Source organism: Oncorhynchus nerka, linkage group LG23 (genome assembly GCF_034236695.1).
Source record: "Oncorhynchus nerka isolate Pitt River linkage group LG23, Oner_Uvic_2.0, whole genome shotgun sequence".
In the NCBI taxonomy this organism is placed as follows: domain Eukaryota; kingdom Metazoa; phylum Chordata; class Actinopteri; order Salmoniformes; family Salmonidae; genus Oncorhynchus; species Oncorhynchus nerka.
This window is the reverse complement of record NC_088418.1, coordinates 44,387,530-44,405,812: the sequence shown is the minus strand read 5'-3', so window position 1 is coordinate 44,405,812 and position 18,283 is coordinate 44,387,530. Positions and strand designations below refer to the sequence as shown.

Below are 18,283 nucleotides of genomic sequence, written 5' to 3'. Positions count from 1 at the left end.
TAGATCATTTCTATGCATTTCGGTAGCTCATAAACGCCTAAAATGTGCATGTACCCTTTACCAATGGCAAAGCCCGATGTTACCTCTCTTGTCCAATAGTGTCTGTTTTCACAGGGCAGTGGTTCACACACACAGATGGTTCCATTCTCACCGCGGTTGTTCCTTCAATGTTGGCAGAGGGCCGGTGTCCTAGCAAGTTAGCAGATATTGGTATAATAGCCCAAGACCACGTACTTTAAAGGGGAGGTCTGTCTTGTGTTTAGAGCTTTCACTTCTTCATTCTACTGAGAAGAGTTTTTACAAAAGAGGCGCCACAACTAGTAAGCTAACGTGCTAAAATTGTTCCAGGAAGCTTGAAGTATCAAGTTTGTGTACACTGGTAGTTTCGCAGATTTAATCCAACAAGAGGCGCTACTTAGCCAGTTAGCTAACATAGCCCGCTAAATAACGTTACTTCATTTTGTTACGGAGGCGGAGTTGCTTTTTCATAGCGAGCAACATGCCGGAATATCTGGAGGACCCATCGGTTCTCACCAAAGATAAACTCAAAAGCGAGCTTTTGGCCAACAATGTTGCTCTCCCGACCGGAGACCAGCGAAAGGACGTTTATGTGCAGCTGTATCTGAAAAACTTGACCGTGCAGAACAAGAAGATCTCATCTACAGACGCCTTCTCCAGCGACGAGGAGTTTCCAGTCCCGGTAGTCTTAAACAAAAGTCGCTCCGGCAGGGTGAGTTGTTTTTAATATTTTTCTTTCTCGCGGGCGAATATAATATTTGTAACAATGTTTCCAGTGTGAATGTTGCAAGTAAATGTCTAGGGAAGACGTCACTGTGTTGTAAAGTGTTTTAAACTCCCTTTTTTTTTTTTACTATCGTTGTGACGTGTTATTCTAGGTAATTACATTTTATTTTTAAATGCATACACTTTATATCTCCCATCTTTTCAATTACAGCGAGTTCCATCTCGTTTTTAAATATAAAAACAAACACATGTTGGCTGTATTGTATTACAAATCAGCTGAAAGTTTCCCGCTTAAACTATCTGCCAGTGTCACTACTGAATGCTTCCTTATGGAAACCATCCTCGCCACTCAATTGTGTGTGTAAATATCCATACTATTTGAAAATGACAAGATATGTAAGTAAACAGGGCCATATTAAGTCGAATTGACTTATGTAAATCAAGGTTTCGAGATACTAACTCAATGTCTTGACACTAACTCGAAATTGAGACAGTAGAACATAGGGCATTCAGGAAGGTCGGCGCAGGTGGCAGTATGATTTGATTACAGCTGTGAATTTTTCTGGTTAAGTCTCCAAGAGCTTTGAGCTCCAACATGTAGGACTAGTGAAATAAAATAATGAAAATGGTAATAAAAACAATGGGGGGGGTTGCTGACTAGTGGTGGGTATTCAGCAGCCTGATGGTCTGAGGGTAGGCACTATTGGCCCATCTCTGTTTTTGTCATGATGCAGTCACTGCATCTGAGTGATTGATGCAGGGAGAACAGGGCGTGGCTTGTGTCACTGATGATCTTGTTGGCCTTCCTGCGACACCTGGTGTTGTAGGTGTCCTGCCGAGCAGGCAGTGTGTGTTCGGCTGCATGTATCACCCTCTGAATAGCCTTGCGGTCAGCAGCGGTGGAGTTCCCGTACCAGGGTGTGATGCAACCCGACAGTATGCTTTCGATGGTGCTCCTGTAGAACACTGTGAGGGGCCCCGGGAGCAGGCCGAATTTCTTCAGCATCCTGAGGTTGAAGAATCGCTGTTGTGCCGCCTTCACTACAGAGTCTGTGTGGTAAGACCATTTCAGCTTCTCTGAGATGTGTACGCCGAGAAATTTGAAGTTATTTTACCATCTTCACTGCGGCCCCGTTGATGAGTATGTGAGCGTGTCCAGCCTGGTTCCTCCTGAAGTCCACAATCAGCTCCTTTGTTTTGCCAACATTGAGGGACAGGTTGTTTACCTGGCGCCACGCCATCCCAGTGCCTACCTCCTCCCTGTAGGCTGTCTTGTCGTTGTTGGTGATCAGGCCTTCTACTGACGCGTCTTGATGATGGAGTTGGAACTGTGAGGCCACGCAGTCGTGGGAATACAGGAGAGAGGACTGAGGATGCACCCTTTTGGGGCCTCCGTGTCGAGGAGGTAATGTTGCTTACATTCATCACTTGGGGGCAGCCCGTCAGGAAGTCCAGGACCCAGTTGCATAGGGAGGAGTTCAGACCCAGGGCTATGTAATGAGATTATAGGGCACAGTCCGCGGGAAGCTAGAAGTTAAATAAAATTATATTTCAACTTACTGTTGCCGGTGGGCAGGACGGTTGCTCATTATGAAGGGTGGAATTTGAGACTAAAGACAACAGACCCATGTTTGGAAAGTCTGTTTTAATAATACGTTATTCTAGAAATGTCTTATTTTCCCCATCATAATGACCAACCATCCTGCCCACTGGCACACTAAGTAGAAATGGAATTTTATTTAACTTCCTGCGAACTGATTTTGTGCAACCCAATACAATAGGAAGCAACGATGGTGTATGAAAATACACACGCTTGGCTAAAAGCAGCTAGTGTCATAAGGGGTGGAATCCATAGAAGGGATGGAACTGGACCGGAGAGGTTTTATGTTATAGGGGAAAGCCTTGGTATGCAGAGAAGAGGAACGGAACTTTAAAGGAGTTTTGAGTGTGCTGGAAATGGCATTAAGGTATAGGTAATGGGATTGAAGGAAATCAAGGCTACTGGTGTGGAGGATGGGGCTATTTTCCTATTGGGTTTGGTCTCTTTATTGAGGAAATACTTTCCCTGGAAGAGGAATGCGTGCACGGGCTATCCCTGAACAGATGTGTGGTTAACTGTGTGTGCGACAAGTGTGTAGGCTAGTACTTTCATTAGATTTAAATGCTATCGCAGCAGCACTCTTCCTGATGTTTTCATATAGTCACCTGACTCCCAATCATGCCTGTCTGTGATTTTATAGCTTCCCATGAAGCATTTGAGGCAAACATCCACTGGCACACTCAGAACATTAAACACACATTTTCACTCATAGCAGCTATCAAAATAAACCCTTTGGGATAAATAAAAAAAAGAGTGAAGTACTGTTTTTCTCTCCTACGGGTTTAGTTCAACTGAGGTTGAATGGTTTGTCATTGGGAGTTGAGGAGTTTTCCGCTTGCAGCGGTCATCATGAGGACCACAGATATGAAAACTATCATGTCTGACATAACCATCCATAAAGGTGGTTAACCATATGCACATCATCATAATTCACAACCTAGCAATTTGTTATAGTTTACCCCCAAAAGCCACATAAAATGGTCAGTTTCGATATTACATCACCAAGCTGATTTCTGTGAGTAGGAACAACCACTTAGTCAGAAAGAGCATTTTGGACATCTAGGCGATCATGCGACTGAACTATATTAATCCATATTGTTCTGCAATACATTGATGCAATCTGTATTCCATGTCATTTAAACCTCTAGTCTACAAACCTTCTGCAAGTAGCCTAACTAACGCATAACTTAAAGCACAGGGATGGTCTGGGCCTTGGGGCTAGCCATGCGCTCAGTGCCTTGATTTCACTTTTAAAGTGTGTGGTCAGAGAGCGGATGAAAAGTGAGGGAACAAATGGGAAGTCTCTTAACTGTTTTTCTTATTTCTCCCCCCTCCTTATTTCTTCCTTGGAATGCTGTGATTATGAAATGTGCTCTGCTGGGCTGAGATCCAGCTCCAACTTTACTGAGGCCTGCAGTAAAGGAGTCTAATATAGACTAGTGGGAGACTGATAGCTGCTAAATCCCCCTCTCTGTCGGTCTGTTTGAGGTTCTTTCCCTCTCTCGCCTTACTACTCCCACCCCATCAAATGTTCCATGGATAAGAGAACCATGGCAGAGTTCCAATGGAATGTGACAAGGACCATAGAAGTAGTTATAGAACTTCCTAATTCCTGTCACTTTTTTTGCTTGCGTGATTGTAAGTCAGTCAGGCAGAGTATTCCTAACTCTTGCACGTTAAACTGACCATGGCAGAGATGGTAAGGAATTGGATTTGTTATCGGCTGGGGAGTATGCCGAAACAAATTAGGCCAGAGTGCTTTATATAATTAATTATCTTACCGTCAGTACCGGTTTTAGCATCGAGTTGAATCCAAAGCTCATCGGATGGTGCTATATTATAATTTATTTATCTGTTATCTTACCAGGTAAGTTGACTGAGAACACGTTCTCATTTGCAGCAACGACCTGGGGAATAGTTACAGGGGCGAGGAGGGGGATTATTAGGTAACCGTGATGTTGTTCGAGGGCCAGATTGGTAATTTAGCCAGGACACCGGGGTTAACACCCCTACGATAAGTGCCATGGGATCTTTAATGACCTCTGAGAGTCAGGACACCCGTTTAACGTCCCATCCGAAAGACTGCACCCTACACAGGGCATTGTCCCCAATCACTGCCCAGGGCATTGGGATATATTTTGTTTTTTAGACCAGAGGAAAGAGTGCCTCCTACTGGCCCTCCAACACCACTTCCAGCAGCATCTGGTCTCCCATCCAGGGACTGACCAGGACCAACCCTGATTAGCTTCAGATGCAAACCAGCAGTGGTATGCAGGGTGGTTTGCTTCAAACAAAAAGATTCTAGACTGAAGATCAAACAGAGTAGCTGCGTGGCCGGGGTCTCTGGACTTCCTGATAGCTAAACATCCGTGCATTATGCGCATTTGCAACTTTATGCACAAGGCACAACAGGCTACTCTGGCAAATTTCAATGATGTGCGGTGTTGCATGATCACCGAGAAGCTAAATAATAGTTTTATGTTATTTTATGGTTAAAACACAGATTGTTTTCCCCCAATGCAATGTGTAGACACGGCTAGGCTACATGTTATGTTGTCATGTAGGTTAAATGCAATTGGTTTACCCTACATTTGTCTGTGTCCTGCATATGTTTGCTTCTGCAATATCACTGTTTCTTAACCTTTGTGCAAATAGCCTGCAGATGTGTCTGTTACTGTCCTGCGCTCACTGGCGTTGGAAACTGAGGGCCCAGAATATTTTATACAGTGTTTCAAGCTTCAGGACAGACGTTAGTTGATGTTTCAAGTTTGGCTACACATGGACTGTCTGCAACAATGTGATTTATAGGATATTTTATTATCAGGATATTCTTTTTTTTATCTGCGGGCTGCAATGTTTTTATTTTTTGGCTTTATGTGGGCTTTTTGTCTATAATTAGCAATAGAAGTTCCTTTTTACATTTGTACAATTTTAGATTTGGATAGAATTTTATTTAACCACATGACAATCATTTTGAAGAAGTTATTTAAAAATGAAATGAATCTGTTTCACAAATATTTGCATATGAAAACAAAAACTGGCACACAGATTGGGAGAAATGGTTGGCATTCCACGTGACAGGTTGCCGACTCCTCGTGTAGTCTATTACCAGCAACTTCAGGAGAGTAATGGCAGAATCTGCGAAAGCCAGCAGGAAGAGAATAGTTGGGTCAGGTTATCTAGAACTCTGCCACCCTCTTGAGGCATATGTCTTATCTCATCCAACCGTGAGCTTAAAACATCAGACAAGCTCAATGCATGGAGTTGATTTTATTGAAACACTGGGGTGTGTCTATGTATAGAAATATACACGTTTAAAAATGTCGACCAAACAATTGGTCGAAAGAGCACTTTCGGTCGACCAAGATTTTTTTTTTTTGTCAAGGACAACCCTTACGTGTGTGTGTACGTACACACAGTATATATGACATATTTGTTCAAATAGATGCAGGGCTTTTATTCTAGCTGTTAAGAAATATGAATCAGAGTAACAAATGCACAGAAAGTGATAGGGGACGGAGCGGAGCCCAACCCATCAGTTTCTGGGACTGAACAGAATAGCTAGAATGTTTTTCCATTCTAGAAAAATACTTGTCAGCAGAGTGGATACATTCTCTGCAGCCTGGTTGAAGGGGATTGAACCTGAGCCCTATATTACGAACCAGGTTTGAGGAGTTAACTTTGGTCAACTGGTTCCATGAAAGTGGCTCACCTTTTTAGCCAGGTACATTTCTACTCCAACAAATCCTTCCGAACTAACCTGCTCCAGGGCAGGCTAACTCCATTTATCATTAATGAAATGTCTGAGCCACGAGGTTGAGGACCAATGAAATTCGGTACCCTTCCTCTAGCAAAGTTTGTCATCATCCCCTTCATTTGAGGAAGAGGACTAATTAAATATTTTATGAATTATACTGAACAGAAATATTAATGCAACATGCTCAAATTTCAAAGGTTTTTACTGAGTTACAGTTCATATAAGGAAATCAGTCAATTGAAATCAATCATTAGGCCCTAATCTATGGATTTCACATGACCGGGCAGAGGTACAGCCATGGGTGGGCCTTGCAGGGCATAGGCCCACCCACTTGGCAGCCAGGCCCAGCCAATCAGAGTTAGTTTTCCCCCCACAAAAGGGCTTTAATACAGAGATACTCCTCAGCAACCCCCCACCCCCCTCAGACAATCCCGCAGGGGAAGAAGCCGCATGTGGAGGTCCTAAACTGGCGGGGTTAAATGTGGTCTGCGGTTGTGAGGCCTGTTGGACGTACTGAAACTATGTTGGAGGCAGCTTATGGTAGAGAAATGAACATTCAATGCTCTGGCAACAGCGCTTGTGGACATTCCTGCAGTCAGCATGCCAATTGCACGCTCCCTCAAAACTTGAGACATCTGTGGCATTGTGCAGTTTTGTCACACAGCACATTTTAAAGTGGTATTTTATTGTCCCCAGCACAAGGTGCACATGTGTAATGATCATGCTGTTCAATCAACTTCTAATCTTGGCAAATGAGACATGCTCACTAACAGGGATGTGGACAAATTTCTGCACAAAATGAAAGAAGCTTTTTTGCATATGGAACATTCTGGCATTTATTTTCAGCTCATGACACATGGGACCAACACTTTACATGTTGCGTTGTATATTTTTGTTCAGTGTAAAAGAGACAAATTATACAAAAAAATAAAATAATAATTATGACAGTATTTGCTTTCCAAACTGTTTTTGCGCTATTATATTTTGACTTTTGCGAAAGGCAAACTGCTAGCCGCAACCAACCATAGATGGCAGTACCCATTCAAGACTGGCAGCCATTGCCAGTGTATCCATGAGTTTAACAGTCAACACCCTTCTATGTCTATGCCCACAACGCAACAAGCTGTTCCATAGATGGAAGGACAAAGGTGCTTGTGCATTGATTGATAAGCACACCAAAGATGGCATTAACAATAAGTAATAAAAAATGCTTCGTAGTATACCGCTCTGTTTGCTCTCTGGTTGTTTGTTTAGTATTGATCAGTAAGGATGGTTTAGGTCAGGAGAGGGTGTTAAACTAGCTCTGCTAATAATTAGTGTGTGATTAGAAACCTTTTTAAGACGTTTAACATCTGTGGTGTTGCTGGCTGAAGCAGCCCAAGGAGCTGGGTAAAGAAAACACTAATCTAAAGATCAGTCAACTCTCTCTCACACACTCACACACTGCAGAGTTACAGAGTTTTTTTTTTACATTTCAGTTTGTGGATTTCAAATGTTAAACCCTGTGATGTTCAGTAGCACAAAATGGATTTCTTTGCTTTGCTTCTTTGGATTTGTGTTTTGGTGAGCTCCAGCACAAATTGAATCCAACCTTTTTAATTTGAAGTACATTTAAAAACAACTCAAAGAAATATGATTACTAGAATGGGTGTTCCAATTCAAGTCATCCTTCTGTGATGGGTGGTAGGCCTTGATGCAACATGAAGTGTTAATCTGACCTCTGTGGTCCTTCTTTCACAGAAAGCCACGAGGAAAACAGATAAGCCTCGGCTTGAGGACCTGGATGTGACTGAGCTGACCAGTGAGGGCCTGAAGGACGAGCTGCTCAAGTATGGAGTCAACGCAGGACCCATCGTGGGTGAGTCAGTCTGCTAGTACATTTGCCAGGGGCATTGTTTTTAGAAAACATTGGGTTCATTCTGTGTTACCGAGTCTATAATTGCCTGTTGGTTATATGGTAGGTGGAATATGTATTTAATTGTGATGGGCTCTTAAATCCCGACCATATAAATAAAACTACTACTTTGGTCCAGACAGAATGCCTTCTGTGTATTGAATTAATTTTAATAATGGCCATTATTGTTGCGGTCTTCATTTGCTTATCAATAAAGTTGTGTTGAATTCATTTGAATAATGTCTGAACTTTTGGCAGCCTCCACCCGTAGACCGTATGAGAAGAGGGATTCATGAAGTTCCATTGATTTTTATTTGAATGTCTTGTCATGGCAGCCTCAACCCGTAAGCTGTATGAGAGAAGGCTCCAGAAGCTGTTGGACCATGGTCCTCCTGAGGCCGTTGCTCTACCGGTGGTCATCACTCAGGTAGACCGCAACGGCAACTCTGACTCATACCACTACAGCGACAAGGAGGAAGGTAAGAAACGTAACACTTAGTCAACCTCTTAGACCAGGTTATTACAGATTCAAATCGGATTCATCTTGGCAGTTGACACATTAGATTAAACATTAGATATTTTTTTTCTGAGATGCCTACTTTCATACCAAATTGGCCCTCTGGGATAATACAAATCATGCGATTTGATTTGTTGGTTAATAGACTGACTGACAGCATGACATTGATGGAAATTGTGTGGTGTGTATGTGTTTTAGAGATGACTACAGTCCCAGAACCAGAGCCAGTCCCCGTGGTGGAGAGACCTGTCAGAAGCAGAGGGAAGACCCCAGTCACCACCAGGACCCGCAGCAGCCAGCACAACCGAGTGAGTCCCTCTTTTTATTTTGTCTTTATTTAATCAGTGGACAAAAGCACATCCTCACCCTAGGCCAGCCTCATGGTGTTTATTCCTTCAAAGCTCACCATACAGACTTGTGTTGAAATATGAGTTAAATAGCATGCATATCTCAAGTTGTGATTAGTAGTCACAGAGGCTATAGGGTTGATTTTTAAACCTGTCTCAAATATTCATTGAGACAGGAAATGTGTCCTTTGAGACTCCTATAGGGGTGGGAATTATGTGTGTGTGTAAAACAAAGCACCAAATGTCTGTCTGAAGGACCCTCTGTGTGTCTGTCTGCTGGTAGTTTGTGCAGCAGGTTTTGATTTCAGGACCGGCCAATTGACTTGGATTAGCTAGTTTTCTCTTTGCCACTGGGTGCCTCTAGTCCACTATTTTCTGTCTCGTTGACTCTCTCTCTCCCTCTTTCATTCTTTCCTTGCAAGAACATACTCATTATTCTCCCAACTCCTATACAAAACCTATCGTTTGAGTGTTTTTTAAATATTTACTTTTCTCCTCCTTTTTTCCTGATACTTTGGGAGGTGTTGGTGCCATCTGGTGTCGAAATCCTGAACCTACCAGATGGTAACCTTCTCAACTGAAGCTGCCTGTCTCATGTGGATATTATAACCACATTAAAGAGATTTTGGAAATTAAGCCCTGTATCTACTACCCCGAGGTAGCTGTTCCTGTGCATTTCCAGTCATGAGCTAACGAGTTAGTTTTGTCTCGCACCTTTTTAACTTCTTACATACTGGACATATAGACATCAGAATGATATCCCAGAGTTTATCGGTGTCTGGGGAAGTCGATGGGCTTCATTGGAAAAATATCAAACCATCCCTTTAAAGCATGTTTGTGGACTGCCAACTTTACTCACTGAAGTTGTGGACTTTGCTTTGTACGGTGTGTTCGAGAAGAGGTGGAAGGTCGGGTGTTCTGAGAAGTGTGTGTGTGTTTAGATCTATGCTCAGGAGGAGGATGATGATGATCTTGAGGAAGAGCATCCCGTGTTGAATATAAAGAGACCATCGAGGAGATCCTCTCATAGTCGACCAGATGGTTCCTGCAAGCGATGATTCTGTAATATACACTAAGCCTATCCATCTCACTAGGCTTGTGGTGCGATGGAGTAGTGTTTAGCTTGATAGTCACCTTTTTTTGTGGATAGTGTTAGTCATGTTATATATATTTACGGTTTATTTGGAATTGTACACATCTGCAGCTAAAAGCTGCGTATAAGTTAATGAGATGTAGTATACAATTAGTTAAGCAGTCTCACAAAGTAAGGCTTAGACTAATGTCTTAATTCACTGGGTTCTCTACATCCACTATTTAATATATGTTTGGGAAGCTACTCTCGTGTGGGTGGGTGTGTCCTCCCTTTCACCACACCACCTGCTGCCACGGTCTTCCTCAGCTATAGTCAACAATGAACACTGCACAGGTGGCAGGTCTCCCCTTCTTCCCCCTCCCAGAGAGGCAAGGACCAAGGCACCTCCGCTTCTAGTCCTGAGTAAACTTCCCTCTCCATTTGTCAGTCTTCCCTCTATTTAACTTCCTTTCGCCTCTCTCCCCCTCTGTCATGTTCCAGGAAGTCCCTAAGGAACCTAAGCCTATATCGGCAGACAAGCCAAGCTCGAAGCCCTCTCCCTTACTGCAGGGCCCAGTCCACTAGGACTATCCATCAAGATGTCCTAACAGCCAAGGCTGAGTCTCCCTCACCCAGACTGACTCAGGTACCGAGGTTCCCAGCTCAGGCGGTGGGGTTCTCTGTGGTTACTTGTCACTCACTGTCGCTATGAACTGTTGTTGTTGATCATGGCACGGATTGATATTGGAAGTTGTTCAATGGGTGTACATGGCTAATGATCACGTAGTCACAGTGGTGTCTTAGTCATAGTAAGATATGTGGGACTGTGCCATTTTGCGCATATATTTTTCTTATTGCCGAACCTTAATGTTGAAGAGTCACCCACCCACCCACCTGGAACTTTGGCTATTTAGTCTAGTACTCTAAATTCTCGACTGTGTCTTACCCTCAGTCTGTCCCTGACCGAGCCTTCCCCCTGAATGTGAATGCTGCTGCGCTCTGGGTTAAAATACTTTTTTTTTTTTAGCGGGTGAATGAGAAAATATGAAAAATAATATAAACACATTTCCAACTGTAGCAATCATAAATGACTGTTGGGTGGTGGGGGCAGGGGAAGAGTCAGTTGGCGAATGTCCATAGTGGTGCAGCAGGGGGGAGTGAGAAGTGAATGGAACTGTAATAAAACCTTTATTTATTTACGCTGTGCCAATGATAAATGTCCATTGGGGGGGTGGGTGTGTGCAGGGTAAATGTTTGTTGGGGAGGTGAAGGAAGCGGGGAGAACCGGCCCGTGGCTTGGGTTTTATCTTGGCCATCCTGTGACACCTGGTGTTCTGGAGGGCAGGCAGATGGAGGAAGTAGGGTGTCCAATCAAAAACACATCTTTTGACTAATCAGGAGATTTATGTTAATTGTGTAGATGCTCCTCTAAGAAAAACCAATAGTCCAAACTCATGTCTCTGTCATAATCTGTTCAAAAGTTGTCGTTTTTACCGTTGTGGGATGGTCCAAATTAGGATGACTAAATCAATGTAGGCCAGAGACAAAGTGGTTTTAAAAAACAGGAAAATAGCATTGCTTCAGCTAGGCTGGTTGCTGTGCGAGAATTGAGGCTAAACTGACAGGTTCACCGTTGAACTCATCTTTCTTCTGAATCCAGAGGACATAAAACAAGAGGAAAGATGGATATCGATTTTGAGACATGACAGACTATTTCTCACAAAAACAAGCATTTTCAATGCCTTTTTTATATTTAATTTAGCTTGGTTCATGCTAATTTAGCTTTTTGCGACTCAGAAACGTCTTTGCAGACTACCACCACAACATGCAAAATCCTCAAGTTCCTGTGAGAAAGTGGCACCACTTTCACAACAGTTTATGAAATCCAAAAAAGACCCCACTGAACGATTCAGAACATGAAGAATCATATTTGTCTTGGTAAAATGTATTTTTATAAAATAAGGAAGTGAAAGATCATCACTAAACCGTGTTTTCACCCACTCAGAATAGGTTGACACCCTAGAGGAAGCCAAATGAGGTGTGGCAAGAGAGACGGCGGAAACCAAAAAGGAAGAGAGGAAGTAGAGGGGGGGGGGGGGGCTGGTCGTAGAGGAACTCTGGAAGGTATGCCCACCACTCTTCTATAGTTCTAGCTAGTCTCTAGTCTCCGTATTAAACGGGATGAGCTACATGTCAATGTTTGGTTCCAATGGGAATACCTTTGATGCCAGCCTGATTTGGTTAACTGAACATGGTTGGATGATTTGATCTACTTCAAACTGAGTTTGGATGGGTTTGGGAACAATGCCTACCTTGTGTAAGCGGGTGAGTGCAGCACAAGGCAAAACATCTCGACTGTTTCAATTCAGTGGACAAGTTTGACCTCTGGTGTAAGGAGAACGTCCTGGAAGATTTCTCTCTGCCACCAAGACCAAAGACCTTTTCATCCACTTAAAAAATAAATGTTTGTGATTGTGTTGCTTGTGTAATGTTTGTATCAGTCTTGTGTGTTGTTTATCTAATTCGAAAGCCACAGCTGTTCCTTCCCCTCTGTGAAAAAATAAATCCATTCTCTTCTATTCTAGCTGTGCTGTGAGGAGGATGGTGGTGGTCTTCCTCTCACTCTGACTGATTAAGCTCCCAGTCATGAGCCAACCTCCCTACTCAATACTTCTCTTTTAGAGGTGTGGGACATCTCTCACCTGCTGTAGTACTTGGGACATCACTCTTTATTGGGTGTTTTGTCTGATTTTCAATCTTCACAATTTCCTCAGTGCTCTGATCACTGGCTATTAGTTTTGGTCTCACTCTCTTGCCGTCAGTCTCTCCTGGGTCTGTATGTATATCAACCAACCTCTTCTATAACTGATATTCCTAATCCGTATCTGTGGTCATCTCAGTAACCTGCACCAAGTGTCCATGCTCCGGTAGGACAGAGCATTAGTATATGTTCTTAATCACATTGTCCTCTTAGGATGCCCACTACTGTAATATTGCTCACTGGATTTGTAATGTACGTGTCTAAGAGATGGCCCAACTCTACGAGTATAGGATACTGACCCAGTGTGTTACTTACCCTCTCCATGTTAAAGGGAAGTCAGGAAGTCAGCCCGCTCCTAGTAGCCAAGCCTTCCTCACTACCTCATTTGTCTGAAAGTGACCCCTTTGCCTCCTTCACCGTCAGGTCTGTGAGCCACGTCTCACACACCCCCCTCATCTCCATCTCAAGTCCTGAAGGAACAAATGGAGTCCCTATCATCTCTCTCTGCCAAGTTTGACACGCTCTCCAATCGCTTTACTCTGGTATACAGTCTTTGCACAATAGTTGTTCTCAAATAGAGTTCTGTTTTTCTCACAGTGGTTTGTTGTGGTGGCACCCGGGAATGGGAACTTTAAGGTTAATTTAATTGTGTTGTGGTGGAGTGAAAGTGGTCTCACGTTTTTTTTTTCACAGGTGGTGTGATTGTAAACAAATGGGTGACAATTATGAATGGAGCTACTGTAGTGTGTGTGTGTGTGTGTGTGTGTGTGTGTGTGTGTGGCGCACAGCTGTCTGTCTACTAGTACAGCTGCTTAAATGCCAGCTGAAGTGAGGGGAGTGAAAGACTCAAGACTTGTACGGTCACATGGGAAGAGGACTGCAACAGGGCCACCTAGTGGTTCTTAGGTGTACACACCCTCTCTAGCCTTTTACAAAAAATAATACCATATGTGAATGTGGCAGTGACTTTGTAACATGCAAATGGAACAATGTCTCATCCTCACCTTAATCGCTCCGTCACGTCTAAACGTCTAAAGAACGTCTAAAGAAAGTGTACTAAAATGTGTGTTGCAGGTGGAGAAGATAGCAGCTGGTGAGCAGACACCCAGCAGGGCGGATGAGAAGGATATCCTGAAGGAGATGTTCCCCTACGAGACCAACACTCCAACAGGAATCAAGTAAGACACACGCACATTATTCTATCAACATAAACAACTTCAATAAAATGTTGCTATATCTGGCAGACTGCCACCCACAGTCTTGTCATTCCTGTAAAGCGGTGTCCTGTAACTAATTTGTTAAGAGCTTGATCGTAATACTTGCCTGATGGCAACTCATGTGTGAAATGTTACCATGAAACTCAGCGTTCTACCTTTCCTGTCCCTCTAGCGCCACCTGTCGACGGCCCATCCGAGGTGCAGCCGGCAGGCCCCTAAAGTCTGGTGACCTGTGGACAGATGAGACCCTCCTGCGCTCCGCCTCTAACTCTTCCTACACGGAGAGCCGCACCGCCACCGTCCACAGAGTCACCACCCTGCCCCCTTCTACCAGGCTGGTAACGTCAGTGGCGCCCCCTGCTGGCAAGGCTGTAGCACCACCCCGTGGCCTGCCTGTCTGGCTGAAGCTGCTGCTCCTCAGCGTTGTAGCTGGCTTCATATTCTTTGTCTACCAGACCATGGAGACCAACGCTATGGCCCCCTTTGGAGGGTCTTCAGATTCCATGCAGACCAGTGGCAGTGAGGTCCGCAAGTGAATGCAGCATAATGTTGCTGCCACTATTTTCATTGTCATCGTCCCTCACTACCTTGGCATTATTGTATTTTTTTCCTTCCCATGTTTCTGTCACTTATAATTGGTTAAATGGTCTGGTACGGTAGCCTAGTCTTTGTCAACACCTCCTGGAGACGACAATGTCCAATATGACATATTGAACCTTGAAGATGACCACCGCTTCTCATTCTGAAATGACAATACCGTCTTCTGTTTGTTTGTCTGTCCTTTCCCCATCTGAGCCTGCGAGGCTGAGAGAAAGCCAGTCGCACCACTCATCTCCAGATAACGTACATACACCGAAACAGTGGCTTGCAAATTATGTGAACTTGCTTTGTGGTCAATTTTTTTTGTTTTCTGTCTCTGCATGGTGTAGTCGTATGATTGCATTTGCGTGAGTCTGTGAGAGAGAATTGCCTGTGTCTCTGTGTTTCACGCGGTTTGCTTTTGTAATGCTGTCGCTGTAATCGAATGCAGTTATTATGAAAAAAATAGGAAAAGACTGAAAGAATTTGAACAAATTGTAATCATTTGTTTTCTTGATTGAACCATCTATACAGTGTACGTGTGAGACGGGGATTCTTAAAACTCATGCACACATATAGCTCTTATATGCCCCCGCCCCGTTTTTTAAAATTGAAATTGTCTGTGTTGCCAAATTAATAATGTATTCATTGTAATAAATAATGGAATATCTTCTCAATAAAACTGTAATATGTAAGGATAATTTGTCTTAGATTTTTATTTGACTTGAAACAAAGCACCGTTCAAAAAAAACAAGGACACTACAGCAAAGAGTAAAAACAAAACAAATATTAGCTGCGAGCAGCAATGAACGGAGTTCACAGCATAACAGGAAAAAAAACAAGATTTGTTGGATAACAGAGCAAGTGCTTGGTCATGTAGAAACAATCTTCATGTGCAATCAGTGAAAGCATTACCAAGTTTCTCTCAATACCACAAGGAGGATGCAAGTGAAGTTTAGCCTAGCACTGTAGGTTGGTTGAGTGCAGCAGGTAATCATTACTTAATGTATTGAGTTTATATACCAATCCTGGGGTCAATTTGACTAATGGTTTATGTTCAAATTAAATGTTTAGTTATATATTTTCAGCATTAGTGTAAATATTTGTCTAAATGATTTAAGTCTGTTGGTACATGCTTCAATACACTCTCTGATGTGATACTTTGACTGTGTAAGCGGCAGGACTTCTGGTTTCTAATTTTCCAAAAGAAAATCTCCACTTTTCACCACATTCAGCCCATCTACTTGGGCAACAATATGTGATTATACTAATAACGATATTTCACTTTGTGTGTCTGCATAATTGAAATCGTACATTCATTTGCATTAGACCAAGTCCACTTGATCAATAGTTATTGCACTAGTATCCTATGGCGCCACTAGTGACAATGACATCTATAGTGCCACCAATTGCTCTGATGCAGCCATTTAAGGTTGCAGTGACTTTTTAATATTCGCACAGCTTTTAAGGGATGTATACACAAGGTTTACATACCAAATTTCATTGCCCAATGTCCATCGGTTCAGTTCTAGCCCTAGTGTGATATGATGCCATCTAGTGCTGTAGTGTGGCTGACAACGAATGCAGCAACTAATCATTCTCAAAGCCATTAGACTGATATGAGTCTAAATACAAAATCTGGAGTGAATCTCATGCTTGGTTCATGAGGAAAAGATTGCAGTTTTTGAGCATTAGCTTTACATTTTTTATTTTTTTTTAAAGATAATACCAAATTCAATTCATCTCATTTTAGGGACTGATTTGTCAATAACTGAGCCACCTTTTGACCAATCCCTCAGTTTTTCTCAAACTAAGTTAAGATGTTCCATGGGCTTACATTGCAAGTTTGGTGTCATGTGGTTCATGAGAAGAAGCATAGGAGCAAGAATCCTTTGCATATTTTAGCATATTAGTGTATCCTGCTGGTATAGTGTGGACATCTTTGAATGCATCAATGTTATTTTCTCAAACTCTAGGGACTATTGTGAAAAGTCCAAAGACCACATTTGGAGTGAATCTGACTTTGTCCATGAGGAGAAGATTTCGTATGATTATTTTAAGCATTAGTGTTAAATAGTCAAAAAAGTTCATTATTAATAGCTTCCCTTTTTTTAAGATATCAATGCCAAACGTAACATGGTTCATTATGGTAATGTCTTTGATGACCTTAGAAAGATTCAAGTTGAATGGCCATTGTAGAGTGGATTTACAGAGGATTTAAATGGATACAAAGTATGATTTCCTGATTTTATCAGTAACAGACATCTCTTAACCAGTCCCTTATGTGGGCCTACATACCGAATTTGGTGTTATTTGGACTGGACTTTTGTTATTTGGTGTAATGTGGTTCAAAGGTTTTCAAAATGGAGGAAAATCTACCCTGACGGACCTTACGGGTCTTTGAGGTAAATTTGTTCAGCATGAAGAAAAACACCTACATACAAAGTTTCAAGTCTCTAGCTCAAACGGGCGGCAGATATGAGGGTTGAAGTGAGACTGCTTATAACATCGCCACCTATAGGCCAATCTGTGCCATTATTTTCGACCAAGTTACTCATGGCCTCTAGTTGCTGTGCCAAATTATTTTAAAAAGTTACCAATCTATGCTTGATTTCTTTGACCATGTCAAGAAAATAAAAACAATTAAGAATAACAGTAGCTTTCATAGCATTCTCTGTGAAACCCTCATTAAAATATAAATATAAGCTACTTATTTTAAGCTTGGGCTAAACTGAGGGGAAAGCCAGACCGAACAGGTGGAATTTTAGTCTGCTTTTGAAGGTGGTGATGGAGTCGTGGGTGGCCGGGGGGGAGAGAGTTCCAGAATTTGGGGAGCAGTGATACTGAATACCTGGTCCCCCAATCTTTGTTTTAGGGATGGTGAGTAGTCCTGTGTCAGGGGAGCGGAGGCAGCGAGAAGGCATGTGTGTATGGAGGAGGTCGGCAAGGTATGAGGGGGCAAGGCTATGGAGGGCCTTGTAGGTAAGGAGTAATGCATCATTTGACTGGGAGCCAGTGATGGTAGTGCAAAGTGGGGTGGGGGGGGTGTTCCGAGGGTTTGGTGTGTGAGAGGACCCTGGCAGCGGAGTTCTGGACATACTGGAGCCCGTAGTAGTCCAGACTAAAGGTCTTCACGGGTCCACCCGAACCTGAAATTTTCACTTTTTCCTTGGGTCCAGGTCGGGTCCTGTTTGTCATCGGTGCATTCATAAAGTATTCAGACCCTTTGACTTTTTCCACATTTTGTTACCTTACAGTCTTATTCTAAAATGGATTAAATGTATGTTTTTCCTCATCAATCTACACACATAATGACAAAGCAAAAACTGACAGAGCTTGAGAGGATCTGCAGAGAAGAATGGGAAAAACTCCCCAAATACAGGTGTACCCAAGAAAACTTGAGGCTGCAATCGCTGCCAAAGGTGCTTCAACAGAGTTTTGAGTAGAATACTTATGTAAATGTGATATTTACATTTTTAATTTTTAATACATTTGCATAAATTTCAAAAACCTGTGTTTTGCTTTGTCATTATGGGGTGCTGTGTGTAGATTGATGAGGGGAAAAAACATTTTAATCAATTTTAGAATAAGGCTGTGGGAAAAGTCAAAGGGTCTGAATACTTTCTGAATACACTGTATGTAACCACAGCTCTGCATAGCCTGTAAGATATTTATTTTACACCAATAAGGTGAATTTATTGACTTATAGAAGGCCTAGCCAACATATTAAGGTCTATTTGTCCGCGGGTTCATTCAAGTTCGGGCACCCCCTTTAAAAAATGATCGGGCCCGTAC

The 18,283-nt window shown here is 42.6% G+C and overlaps 1 protein-coding gene across 1 annotated transcript; it reads left to right on the top strand.

Annotated features, from left to right (window-relative positions):
• The first annotated feature begins 145 nt into the window (after positions 1-145).
• On the top strand, positions 146-15,189 carry LOC115106887 (lamina-associated polypeptide 2, isoforms beta/gamma-like). Its single transcript, XM_029630075.2, has 6 exons — positions 146-730; positions 7,842-7,959; positions 8,331-8,474; positions 8,711-8,820; positions 13,767-13,870; positions 14,082-15,189. The coding sequence occupies exons 1-6, from the start codon at positions 500-502 to the stop codon at positions 14,443-14,445; spliced, it is 1,071 nt and encodes a 356-aa protein (XP_029485935.1). The 5' UTR covers positions 146-499; the 3' UTR covers positions 14,446-15,189.
• The last annotated feature ends 3,094 nt before the right edge of the window (positions 15,190-18,283 follow it).